Consider the following 13,773-nt stretch of genomic DNA (forward strand, 5'->3'; position numbering starts at 1 on the left):
AAATAGAGTGCACCTGTGTGTAATTTAATGTCAGTACAAATACAGCTGCTCTGTGACGGCCTCAGAGGTTGTCCAAGAGAATATTGGGAGCAACAACGCCATGAAGTTCAAAGAACACACCAGACAAGTCAGGGATAAAGTTATTGAGAAATTTAAAGCAGTCTTAGGCTACAAAAAGATTTCCAAGGCCTTGAACATCCCACAGAGTACTGTTCAAGCGATCATTCAGAAATGGAAGGAGTATGGCACAACTGTAAACCTACCAAGACAAGGCTGTCCACCTAAACTCACAGGCCGAACAAGGAGAGTGCTGATCAGAAATGCAGTCAAGAGGCCCATGGTGACTCTCGATGAGCTGCAGAGATCTACAGCTCAGGTGGGGGAATCTGTCCATAGGACAACTATTAGTTGTGCACTGCACAAAGTTGGCCTTTATGGAAGAGTGACAAGAGGAAAGCCATTGTTAACAGAAAAGCTTAAGAAGTCCAATTTGCAGTTTGCCACAAGCCATATGGGGGACACAGCAAACATGTGGAAGAAGGTGCTCTGTGCTATGTGTGGCAGAAAAATAACACTGTACATCACTCAGAACACACCATCCTCACTGTCAAATATGGTGGTGGAAGCATCATGCTCTAGGGTTGCTTCTCTTCAGCAAGGACAGTGAAGCTGGCCAGAGTTGATGGGAAGATGGATGGAGCCAAATACAGGGCAATCTTGGAAGAAAACCTCTTGGAGTCTGCAAAAGACTTGAGACTGGGGCGGAGGTTCACTTTCCAGCAGGACAACGACCCTAAAGATAAAGCCAGGGCAACAATGGAATGGTTTAAAACAAAACATATCCATGTGTTAGAATGGCCCAGTCAAAGTCCAGATCTAAATCCAATCGAGAATCTGTGGCAAGATCTGAAAACTGTTTTCAAACGCTGTCCATCTTATCTGACTGAGCTGGAGCTGTTTTGCAAAGAATAATGGGCAAGGATTTCAGGCTCTAGATGTGCAAAGCTGGTAGAGGCATACCTTAAAAGACTGGCAGCTGTAATTGCAGCAAAAGTTGGCTCTACAAAGTATTGACTCAGGGGGCTGAATAATTACGCACACCCCACTTTGCAGTTATTGATTTGTAAAAAATGTTTGGAATGATGTATGATTTTCGTTCCACTTCTCACGTGTACACCACTTTGTGTTGGTCTTTCATGTGGAATTCCAATACAATTGATTCATGTTTGTGGCAGTAATGTGACAAAATGTGGAAAACTTCAAGGGGGCCGAATACTTTTGCAAGCCACTGTAGCTAGTATAGTGCCCAGTATAGCTAGTATAGTGCCCAGTATAGCTAGTATAGTGCCCAGTATAGCGCCCTAGTATGGGTAGGTAGGTAGGTAGGTAGGTAGGTAGGTAGTGCCTCCCCCCCACGCGGCCGCCGCTCCTGTTACCTTATGAGCGGGCGGCCGCTTTCTTCCTCATATTCCCCCAGGCGCCGCTCTCCTCTTATCCGCATCTGGTATTACAGCATCGCGTATTGCGGCTGCTGTAAGGAAGGGAAGGAAGCGCAACAGCAGCTTCCTGTAGAGGCGATATGCATCGCCGTTACCATGGGAATCCTGCCCCGCTTCCTTCCCTCCTTACAGCAGAAGCAATACGCGATGCTGTAATACCAGATGCGGATAAGAGGAGAGCGGCGCCTGGGGGAATATGAGTAAGGAAGCGGCCACCCGCTCATAAGGTAACAGGAGTGGCGGCTGTGGGGGGGAGGGAAGGATCAAGAGGCCAGACACGCTGGAGGAAAACGGCCATTGGACCGGCAGTGGGCCGCGGCCCTGTGGTTGGGGACCCCTGCCTTAAGACACACTAAGCGCGCTAGTGGCAGTGTAGGGTGCATTACTTAGCAACTGTCGATCCTTTCACTTGCCGCGCGGTGGGGACGTATCACTACCGCAATACTTCACTAGTGTGGCCGCAACTACATTAAGGCAGTAGTGGCTGCAGGAGGTTGCATACATGACAAACTGGCCCTACTGTCATCTAAGCCAGGGTTTCACAACTCAGTCCTCGAGTTCCCCCAACAGTGCATGTTTTGTGAAAATCCACAGAGGTAGTTAAAAGAAAACTATAAGCATTTTTTTTAAATGCTGTATGTTAGGGCCCACATTACCACAAGTACTAGGAGCAATTTACTTCCTTACACAGCTCTGCCTCTCTGCTGTAAACTCTGTCAGTTTTAGATAATAAAGAATCAAGCTCTTAAAAGGGCTAGACCATGTTCCTGCACAGGGGGGTTGTTATCAACTCCTCAGTGTATAAGAGAACCTGTAACAAAAAAAAGTTCCCCTGGGGGGTACTCACCTCGGATGGGGGAAGCCTCAGGGTCCCAATGAGGCTTCCCCCTCCCCTGTAGCTGCAGGCAGTCCAGCGCTGGCTCCCCCGAAGTGTCCCGGAATCCTCCCCCGACAAGCCTGACAAGCGCTGGTTTATTTTCCTTTCGTGGTTCCAGCGGGGGCGCTGTTGTGGCTTTCCGCGCGGATATAGGTGGAAATAGCCGATCTCTGTCGGGTCCGCTCCACTGCATAGGATACTTGCAGGAGACTTGCGCCTGCACAGTAGAGCGGCCCGACAGCGATCGGCTATTTCCGCCTATCTCCAAGCAGAGAGCTGATACTGCGCCTGCGCTGGAGCCAGGGAAGGTAAATATTTACATCCCCGCTGTTCGGGGAGCTTTATCTCCCCCGCCGTGGGACCGAGGAGGACGGGGGAAGCCTCAATAGGATCCGGAGGCTTCCCCCACCCGAGGTGAGTACCCCCCAGGGGAGGTTATTCTCATTACAGGTTTTCTTTAAAGAGACTCTGTATTAAAAAAGAAAAAATTTCCCCTGGGGGGTACTCACCTCGGGTGGGGGAAGCCTCAGGGTCCCAATGAGGCTTCCCCAACCGTGTAGCTGCAGGCAGTCCAATGCTGGCTCCCCCAAAGCCTCCCACAATCCTCCCCGGACAAGCCTGACAAGGCTTGATATTTACCTCGCCGGGATCCAGTGCAGGCGCAGTAGCGGCTCTTCCTTCGGGCTAGGCGGAAATAGCCGAATCTGATCGCATCCGCTCTACTGCGCAGGCACAAAAGGACTTGCGCCCAGGGTCGGACTGGGCCACAGTAGTACAGTTTTTTTCCCTCGGTGGGCCCTGCCTCCAGGTCTCTGGTGGGCCACCCCTCCTTGTCTGACAGAGCTCCAATTGCTGCCTGCAGCACAAAAATTCTCAGTGCTGTAATCACTCATGCTAAGGAGCTATGGGCCTCGATGCAAATTTTACAATGGGCCCCCCAAGCACTCTATACATAACAATTGATACGACGCACCAAAACCTGCCAATGGCAACTACAGTGTCAGAGGTGCAAGAAGGGGATGGGGAATAGCTTGTTAATGATTACTACTGTTCAAAGTATCTATAGAAGTGATTATTATGAGCACAGGACCAATAGAGAGGTAATACTGTAGTTGAGGGAGGGCCCTCAGGGCCCCGATGCGGTCGCAACCTCTGCGGTCGCAACCTCTGCAAAGTAGGACATTACTTTATATTGAAGGAGGGGACTCTATGCAAACTTTTCCTGGGCAGCAGTGTCTCTGAATTACAATGCTCCTTAGATCATGTACATTTGGCCCTGTCCATAATACATCATGACCACGCCCACCTTCCGATGCATGGTCACGCCCTTTTTTCACCGCAATCATGGGATGTGTGGGACCCAGGTTGAAATTTCTTTGGTGGGCCCCCAGTGTCCCAGTCCGACCGTGCTTGCGCCTGCACAGTAGAGCAGATCAATGGGGTTTGGCTATTTCCGCCTTACCCAAAATGAAAAGCCGCTAGTACACCTGCGCTGGATCGCTGAGAGGTAAATATTTACATCTCCACACTTCCGGGGACCCGGGCAGGCTCACGGAGCAATGGAGGAGGACGGGGGAAGCCTCGTTAGGATCAAGTGGCTTCCCCCTCCCGAGGTAAATATCCCCCAGAGGAGTATTTTTTTATTAGAGGATTTCTTTAATAATCAGCTTGCTGAAATAATCTTATTCAGATGGCGGTAAGGGGTTAAATATTCCAGCAATGTGTGTGTTTGTCTTCTGTTCTCGTACAAAGATCAGGATAATGTCTTCGTAAACAGCATCTCTCCCTCTCATAACAGCCTATGAAGTAGATGCAGCCTGGAATGTAAGGTTACAAGCAAGCCAGTCAGTCAGTCAGGAATAGTGTATATACATCTCCCTGCTAGTTATATTACAGCAATATAACAGCACATCTAGTTACCTGTTACCTCCTCATGCCTCCTGCATGCTGTGACACAGTGAAGTATATTTGTGAGCTGTGTGAGGAATGAAAGATGATTTTTAAGCAGGGAGAGAGAACTGGGTGAACAGATAAAGTGCCCCTAGCATTAGTGGTGATGTGTACCCTAATATAGAGTATTAAATAAAAGTCATTTTAATTGATAGTGTTCCTTTAATGAGCTCTGCTGTAATTTTCTGCCAAACATGCACTGTTGCGGGTACTGAGGACTGAGTTGAGAACCCCTGATCTAAATAACTGTTTAGGAAAAACATTTAGCATAAATGTAACAGATCATACTTTGAGCAATCATATAATGAAGATTTCTTCCACACAGATATGGAAAACTGCATGAAATGCCCAGATGATCATTGGTCCAATGAGATAAGAGTGGCCTGCATTCCAAGACCGGTTGTGTTTTTATCTTATGGAGATGGACTGGCTGTGTGTATTTTTGTCTTTTCTCTCATATTCTGTTTTTTAGCAGCTGTTGTGTTAGTGATATTCATCACCCACAAAGACACTGCAATAGTAAAAGCCAATAACCGGAACCTCAGCTTCATCCTCCTCCTCTCGCTGGTCTTCTCCTTTCTGTGTCCTCTGCTGTTCATTGGGCGTCCAACCAAGATGTCCTGTCTCCTCCGACAAGTGACCTTTGGAAATATTTTTACACTGGCAGTCTCTTCCATCTTAGCCAAAACAGTCACCGTTCTCTTGGCCTTTAACACCATCAACCCAAACACAAATAATAGCCCGTTAAGAAAATATTCCTCCACTTCCTTTCTGTTCATTGGAACTTCTGGACAGTCTGGGATTTGTGTATTCTGGTTGGTCTTCTCTCCACCATTCCCAGAATATAACACCCAGGTGGAGGTTGGCAAGGTGATATTACAATGTAATGAGGGTTCTGTTGCTGCTTTCTATACTGTGATTGGCTACATGGGAACTCTTTCTATGATCAGCTTTGTTGTAGCATTTTTAGCCAGGAACCTTCCAGATGCCTTCAACGAAGCTCAGTACATCACATTCAGCATGCTGGTCTTCTGCAGTGTCTGGGTCTCCTTCATACCAGCCTATCTCAGCACCAAAGGGAAATACATGGTGGCTGTGGAGGTCTTCTCCATCTTGGCCTCCAGTGCTGGACTCCTGAGCTGCATCTTCATCCCCAAATGTTACATTATCCTGATAAGACCAGAGCTGAACACTAAGACTGGTGTGATGGCCAGAAAATGTTTTCCTAAAAATTAGTTTTCATTTGCTTTAAAGTGCAGCCTCATCTATTTCAGGTACTCTAAATAAATGCATACAGTGATTCCCATAATGATTCATACCCCTGGCAAATTTTGACTTAGTTACTTTTATTCAACCAGCAAGTAATTTTTTGACGGGAAATGACATAGGCGTCTCCCAAAAGATAATAAGACGATGTACAAGAGGCATAATTGTGGAACAAAAACATTTGTCAGCTTTTACTTACATATGAGCAAAAAGTGTTTAGTCCAAAATTATTCATACCCTTCACAAACTGTCACAGTCTGTGGGATAAATCCAAAGTTCTATACCATTCCAAATAGTCCAAGTTGTTCTAAAGCATCCCTAATTACCCTGATTAATTGGGAACAGCTGTTTTTTTATCAACTCAACAGGTGAAAAACAGCAGCTCTGTGCAGTTGGTTTGTGGACAGTCATGGCTAAGACAAAGGAGCTCAGTGAGGAGGACCCGCAGCTGCGCATTGTGACTGCTCACAAGTCAGGAAAGGGTTACAAGGCCATTTCTAAATGTGTTCAAGTTCCACTGGCTACAGTGCAAAGTATTATTAAGAAAATTCAAGATGTTCCGCACTGTGGAAAATCTCAGAGGATGTGGTCGGAACCCAAAAGTGACACCTCTGCTGACAGGAGGATAGTAAGAGAGGTGAAAAAGAATCCAAGGATCCCCACCAAGGCCATCCTGGTGAATCTGGGCTCTGCTGGTGGCAATGTCTCAAGGCAGACAATCCAACGGACACTGCACACTGCTGGGTTCCATGAATGCAGACCAAGGAGGATGCCACTTCTTCAGATAAGGCACACAAAAGCTTGCTTGGCCTTTGCAAAAAGCTCATCTTGACAAAAAAGAAAACATCTGGTCTTCTGTGTTATGGCCAGATGAAAGAAAAATTGAATTGTTTGATCACAATGATGTTTCCTTCATTTGTTGTAAAAAAAAGGAGAAGCCTTCAACCCAAAGAACACCATCTGCACTATCAAACATGGTGGAGGAAACCTAATACTTTTGGTGTAGTTTTTAAGCCAATGGACCAAGGAACTTAATCACAATAAACGGCACCATGAAAAAAAGAGCAATACATGAAGATTCTCAACAACATCAGGTAGTCTGCAGAGAAACTTGGCCTTGGGCACCAGTGGACATTTCAGCATGACAATGACCCAAAATAAACAGCGAAAGTAGTGAACAAATGGTTAGCAGACAAAAACAAACGTTTTGGAGTGGCCCAGCCAGAATCCTTGAACTTGAACACAATTGAGAATCTGTGGAGGGAGCTAAAGATTGGTGGTGGCAAGAAGACCCTCCAACCTGAAAGATTTGGAGCTCATTGCTAAAGTTGAATGGGCAAAAAATACCTGTGGCGACATGCAAAAAGCTGGTCTGCAATTATAGGAAGTGTTTGATTGCTGTAATAGCCAATAAAGGCTTTTCTATTGATTATTGAGAAGGTTATGAATCATTTTATGAATCATTTTGGACTGGACACTTTTTGCTCAAATGTAAATAAAAGCTGAGAAATATTTTTTCCCACAATAACGCCTCTTGTACGTAGTGTTGGGCGAACACCTGGATGTTCGGGTTCGGGCCGAACAGGCCGAACATGGGCCAGATGTTCGGCATGTTCGGCCCGAACGCCGAACTCAATGGGAGTCAATGGGACCCCCGAACATGCCCATTTTGGGGGCCCTATGGGGTCGCAGGCATAAGGGGGGAGCATGCCCCGGTCGCGGGGGGGGTCGGAAATTCCCCCCACCCCCTCCGCTAGCGCTCCCCCCTCTGCCCGCTTCTCCATACAAAAAGTTTGAAACAAGTTCAATAGTACCTGGCTGGTGGCACTGGCTGGCAGTGGAGTGAGGAGGAGGAGGAGTCCGAGTAGCAGAGTGACGTTGAGGCCGGGCAGCGGGCGGTTCAGCGCTAGTACCCTTGTGGTACTTCCGCCCTTTCTCTGACCTCACGTCCTCTGCGTGATGACGCATACGAGGGTACGCGTGATGCGTACCCTCGTATGCAGAGGACGTGAGGTCAGAGAAAGGGCGGAAGTACCACAAGGGTACTAGCGCTGAACCGCCCGCTGCCCGGCCTCAACGTCACTCTGCTACTCGGACTCCTCCTCACTCCACTGCCAGCCAGTGCCACCAGCCAGGTACTATTGAACTTGTTTCAAACTTTTTGTATGGGGAAGCGGGCAGAGGGGGGAGCGCTAGCGGAGGGGGTGGGGGGAATTTCCGACCCCCCCCCGCGATCGGGGCATGCTCCCCCCTTATGCCTGCGACCCCATAGGGGGCATAGGGGGGCAGTATTCGGCCGAACAGGGCCCTGTTCGGCCGAACAGGGGCCCTGTTCGGCCATGTTCGGCCATGCATTCTGCAGTTCGGGCGAACCCCGAACAGTTTGGCCGAACACCACCAGGTGTTCGGCCGAACTCGAACATCACCCGAACAGGGTGATGTTCTGCAGAACCCGAACAGTGGCGAACACTGTTCGCCCAACACTACTTGTACGTTGTCATATGTGTCTCCCAAAAGATAAGTCATTTTCAGTCAAAAAATTACTTGCTGGTTGAATAAAAGTAACTTTAAAGCAAATTTTGCCAAGAGTATGAATAATTATGGGCAGCACTGTACAGTAATAGTATTATCAATACAATGTCCTTATTTCTAGTTAAACAAATTTTAGGTCTGACTATACAACAACCACAACAACCTCCACCACAACAAGAACAATGACCACAACAGCAACACCCACCACTACAACAACCACAACCAACACAACAACCACCATCATCACATTTTTTATTACATAAATCCTAAAATAATTTGTCACACCAGGTCTCACAAATTAAACATTCACTAAAAAAAATAAAAAAAAAATAAAAAAAAAGATTGTAAAATATGAATGCACAGTTATACTTACCTTGGGAGGGCCTCCCATAGCTCACTGCCATGCTCCTGTAAGAGACCAAGTGTTGCCACACTGCACCTGCTCCGTAAAATGGACCTTCAGTGGAAATAGCAGAGCCCAATCAAGACTGTGCTACTACACATGCGGGAGTTTTCGAGAAGTGTTTGTCAATGGTTTTCCAGAGAGCACAGAGCTGGAACGGGCTGGTGGAAGAGGAGGGGGAAAGCATCTGGGTACTTTTTTTCCCCTACAGGTACAATTTAAAGGGAATCTGAAGTGAAAATAAACTTAAGAGATAATGAATTGTATGTGTAGTACAGCTAAGAAATAGGACATTAGTAGAAAAGTTATATTGTTTCCAGTACAGGAAGAGTTAAGAAACTTAAGTTATCTATGCAAAAGATCTGTTCTGAGCTCTCTGACCCAACTTGGGTTGAAATCAGCCCTGTTTTCTGGAGCACTTATACATCAAAGAAACAGTGAGAGGCAGCTTCAGTTAAGATTTTATTGCAAGGAAGTTCAAAGGGCCATTATCCCTGTTCTGTTCCATAATATTAGAGAATGATGCCATGTTATAGAAAAAAAGGTAAATAACTGACAATGAAAATATGAGACTTTTTTGCTACTAATTGTCTATTAATTAATTGGAATGATCGCATACTGGGGCAACTAAACTTGCTACCTATACTGGGGCAACAATATTGGCTACCTATACTGGGGGCAACTATACTACCTATACTGGGGGCAACTATACTACCTACACTGGAGGCAACTAAACTAGCTACCTATACTGGGGGCAACTATACTAGCTACCTATACTGGGGCAACTATACTAGCTACCTATACTGGGGCAACTATACTAGCTACCTATACTGGGGCAACTAAACTAGCTACCTATACTGGGGCAACAATATTGGCTACCTATACTGGGGGCAACTATACTACCTATACTGGGGGCAACTATACTAGCTACCTATACTGGGGTAACTATACTAGCTACCTATACTGGGGTAACTATACTAGCTACCTATACTGGGGTAACTATACTAGCTACCTATACTGGGGCAACTATACTAGCTACCTATACTGGAGCAACTATACTAGCTACCTATACTGGGGCAACTATACTAGCTACCTATACTGGGGCAACTATACTAGCTACCTATACTGGGGCAACTATACTAGCTACCTATACTGGGGCAACTATACCTGGCTAACCTATACAGGGGCAACTATACTAGCTACCTATACTGGGGCAACTATACTAGCTACCTATACTGGGGCAACTATACTAGCTACCTATACTGGGGCAACTATACTAGCTACCTATACTGGGGCAACTATACCTGGCTAACCTATACAGGGGCAACTATACTAGCTACCTATACCGGGGCAACTATACTAGCTACCTATACTGGGGCAACTATACTAGCTACCTATACTGGGGCAACTATACTAGCTACCTATACTGGGGCAACTATACCTGGCAAACCTATACAGGGGCAACTATACTAGCTACCTATACTGGGGCAACTACACTACCTATACTGGGGCAACTATACTAGCTACCTATACTGGGGCAACTATACCTGGCTAACCTATACAGGGGAAACTATACTAGCTACCTATACCGGGGCAACTACACTACCTATACTGGGGCAACTATACTAGCTACCTATACTGGGGCAACTATACCTGGCTAACCTATACAGGGGCAACTATACTAGCTACCTATACTGGGGCAACTACACTACCTATACTGGGGCAACTATACTAGCTACCTATACTGGGGCAACTATACCTGGCTAACCTATACAGGGGCAACTATACTAGCTACCTATACTGGGGCAACTACACTACCTATACTGGGGCAACTATACTAGCTACCTATACTGGGGCAACTATACCTGGCTAACCTATACAGGGGCAACTATACTAGCTACCTATACTGGGGCAATAATACTAGCTACCTATACTGGGGCAATAATACTAGCTACCTATACTGGGGCAACTATACCTGGCTAACCTATACAGGGGGCAACTATACCTGGCTACCTATCTACCTATACTGAGGGTGACAATTTTCAGGTGCTTTGTGATCATTCCAATTAATGAATAGAAAATTAGTAGCAAAAAAAAGAGTCTCATATTTTCATTGTCAGTTATTTACCTTTTTTTCTATAACATGGCATCATTCTCTAATATTTGCATATTATTTTAAACTATGGAACAGAGCAGAGGTAATTGTCTCAGTTGTCTCGGTATAGGTAGTATAGTTACCCCAGTATAGGTAACTAGTATAGCTAGTTACCTGTATAGGTAGTATAGCTGCCCCAATATGGGTTACCCAGGAAGGAGGAGCAGCAGGCACCCCCCCCCCCCCCCCGTGCTATCCCCTCCAGATATTAGTGAAGTATGTCAGTGGCGGTGGGCGGGGAATTAATGACTCACCTCTTCCTTTCGCGTTCCAGGCGTCGGGCGCTGCGTTCCCCAGGTCTTCTTTTTCTTCAATGCCGCCCACTGCACTTAGTACTGTACGTCGCTGTTTGCGAACGGAAAATTTTATGTTCGCGACATCTCCATTTGTCACTCTTAACCTTACACAATATGTAAAAAATGGGTTTGTTGTAGAAAGAATGACATTAAATTTATTTCAATTAATTTAAGATGTAGTATTTCCAGTACATAATACATATATTGCATTAAGCAATGTTCTTCTAGATTATTTTGACTCTGTGTGTTGAAGTCTGACATAGATTTTATGGTTTAACCATTTCAGCCTGAGGGTATTTTTCACCTTATGCATCAGAGCAATTTTCACCTCCCATTCATTCGCCAATAACTTTATCACTAATTATCGCAATGAATTGATCTATATCTTGTTTTTTTCTGCCACCAATTAGGCTTTCTTTGGGTGGTACATTTTGCTAAGAATTATTTTTTTGTAAATGCATTTTAAAAGGCCATTATACTGTAGCTTTAAATTAATACATGCTACCATAATTAAAACCTATGTATTTTATTTGCACATTTGTCCCAGCTATTACACCATTTAAAATAACTACTAGCCGACTGCTCTGAATGCGGCGGCAGCCCCAGGAACGCTCCATTCCGATTAGCGTAAACGGTTTTCTATGGGGCTAGCAGGAGATAACTCGCGCCTATGCACGCGCATCTTCGCTTGGAAAGCGAAGCTCCACTCCCCCTTCAGTCTCCCAGCGGCAATCACCGTGCAGAGACTGTTAGACACCGAAACTACCGTCTAATTAGGATGTACAGCGCTGCGATCTATGGCAGTGCTGTACTGGGGACAGCCGTGTGTCATGGCTGTCCCCCTGGGACACAGGAGAGTGATCAGCTCTCATAGGATGAAGCCTATGACAGCCGATCACTGTCATTGGCAGACTGGGGGGAGGGAGTTAAGTAACAAAGAAATAAATAGTAGAATAAAAAAAAATATAAATATTTATAAAAAAATAAACGCTGGGGGAGAGATCAGACCCCACCAACAGAGAGCTCTGTTAGTGGGGAGAAAGGGGGGGGGGGGGGGAGTCACTTGTGTGCTGAGTTGTGTGGCCCTGCAGCAAGGACTTAAAGCTGCAGTGGCCTATTTACAGGAAAATGGCCTGGTCTTTAGGGGGGGTTAACACTGCGGTCCTCAAGTGGTTAAATTATGTCCCCATCACAATGTATGGTGCCAATATTTTATTTGGAAATAAAAGGTGCATTTTTTCAGTTTTGCGTCCATCACTATAATCACTATAAGATTACAATTTAAAAAATGTTAGTAATATACCCTCTTCACATACAGATTAAAAAAAATTCAGACTCTTAGGTAACTATTTATTTTTTTTTTGTTTGTTTGTTTTTTTAATTGTAATTTTTTTTTTCATAAAACATTTTCTTCTAGTAATTTTTGGTGTAGGTGGTAAACAGTTAATTTTAAATGTAATAATGTGGGTTTATTTTATTAAAAAAAAAATGTATGTAGATGTAGTATGACTATTTGGCCACAAGATGGCCACAGTGAAATTTTATTTTTTTTAGCCCTGGAAGTGAAGTGCTTGCTTCCAGGTAGGAAGCATATGGAGGACGGGAAACTTTTTCGTCAGAAAGAAGACTGCTTCTGATGAGAAGCCATCGGTCTTTTTACCGGGGGCTTGTTCCCATTCATTGATCTCCGGGCTAACGGGGGTGGCACGGGAGCTTGCAGCAGCCGTCTGGACGTGGCAATCACATCCAGGTGGCTTAAATGGTTAAAAGTAATTTACTCGAAGGCAGAGAGTATATATTAAGTTTCTTGGATCTACAGAAAGTGTGCAATAATGGTTTAAACAAAATTAGGCAGGTGCATAAATTTGGGCACCACAAAAAATAAATGAAATCAATATTTAGTAAATCCTCCTTTTGCAGAAATTACAGCTTCCTGTAGGTTCCAATGAGAGTCTGGATTCTGGTTGAAGGTGTTTTGGACCTCTACAAAATATCTCTAGTTCATTCAGGTTTGATCGCTTCCGAGCATGGACAGCTCTCTTTAACTCACACCACAGATTTTCATTTATATTCAGGTCTGGGGACTGAGATGGCCATTCCAGAATGTTGTACTTGTTCCTCTGCATGAATATCGTAGTGGATTTTGAGCAGTGTTTAGGGTCCTTGTCTTGTGGAAAGATCCAGCCTTGGTGCAGCTTCAGCTTTGCCACTGATTCCTGGACATTAGTCTCCAGAATCTGCTGATATTGAGTGGAATCCATGCATCCTTCAACTTTGACAAGATTCCTAGTCTCTGCACTGGCCACACAGCTCCATAGCATGATGGAACCACCACCATATTGTACTGTAGGTAGCAGGTGTTTTTCTTGGAATGCTGTGTTCTTTTTCCTCCATGAATAACACCCCTTGTTATGCCTAAATAACTCAATTCAGTTTCATCAGTCCACAGCACCTTATTCCAAAATGAAGCTGGCTTGTCCAGATGTGCTTTAGCATACCTCAAGCGGCTCTGTTTGTGCTGTGGGTGGAGGAAAAGCTTCCTCTGCATCATTCTTACATACAGCATCTCCTTGTGTAAAGTGTGCCGAATGGTTGAACGATGCACAGTAACTCCATCTGCAGCAAGATGATGATGTAGGTCTTTGGTGCTGGTCTGTGGGTTGACTCTGACTGTTCTCACCATTCGTCACTTCTGTCTATCTGAGATTTTTCTTAGTCTGCCACTTTGAGCCTTAACTTGAACTGAGCCTGTCGTCTTCCATTTCCTCAATATGTTCTTAACTGTGGAAACAGAT

General features: G+C 45.2%; 1 protein-coding gene across 1 annotated transcript in view; it reads left to right on the forward strand.

Moving 5' to 3' along the window:
- The window catches only part of LOC137504572 (vomeronasal type-2 receptor 26-like), a 66,026-nt gene extending 60,464 nt beyond the window's left edge, over positions 1-5,562 (forward strand). Inside the window, exon 4 of the mRNA XM_068233154.1 lies at positions 4,652-5,562. Coding sequence (XP_068089255.1) covers positions 4,652-5,562 — 911 coding nt within the window. The remainder of the gene's footprint in view (positions 1-4,651) is intronic.
- Positions 5,563-13,773: the final 8,211 nt, after the last annotated feature.

Source organism: Hyperolius riggenbachi, chromosome 4 (genome assembly GCF_040937935.1).
Source record: "Hyperolius riggenbachi isolate aHypRig1 chromosome 4, aHypRig1.pri, whole genome shotgun sequence".
NCBI lineage: Eukaryota > Metazoa > Chordata > Amphibia > Anura > Hyperoliidae > Hyperolius > Hyperolius riggenbachi.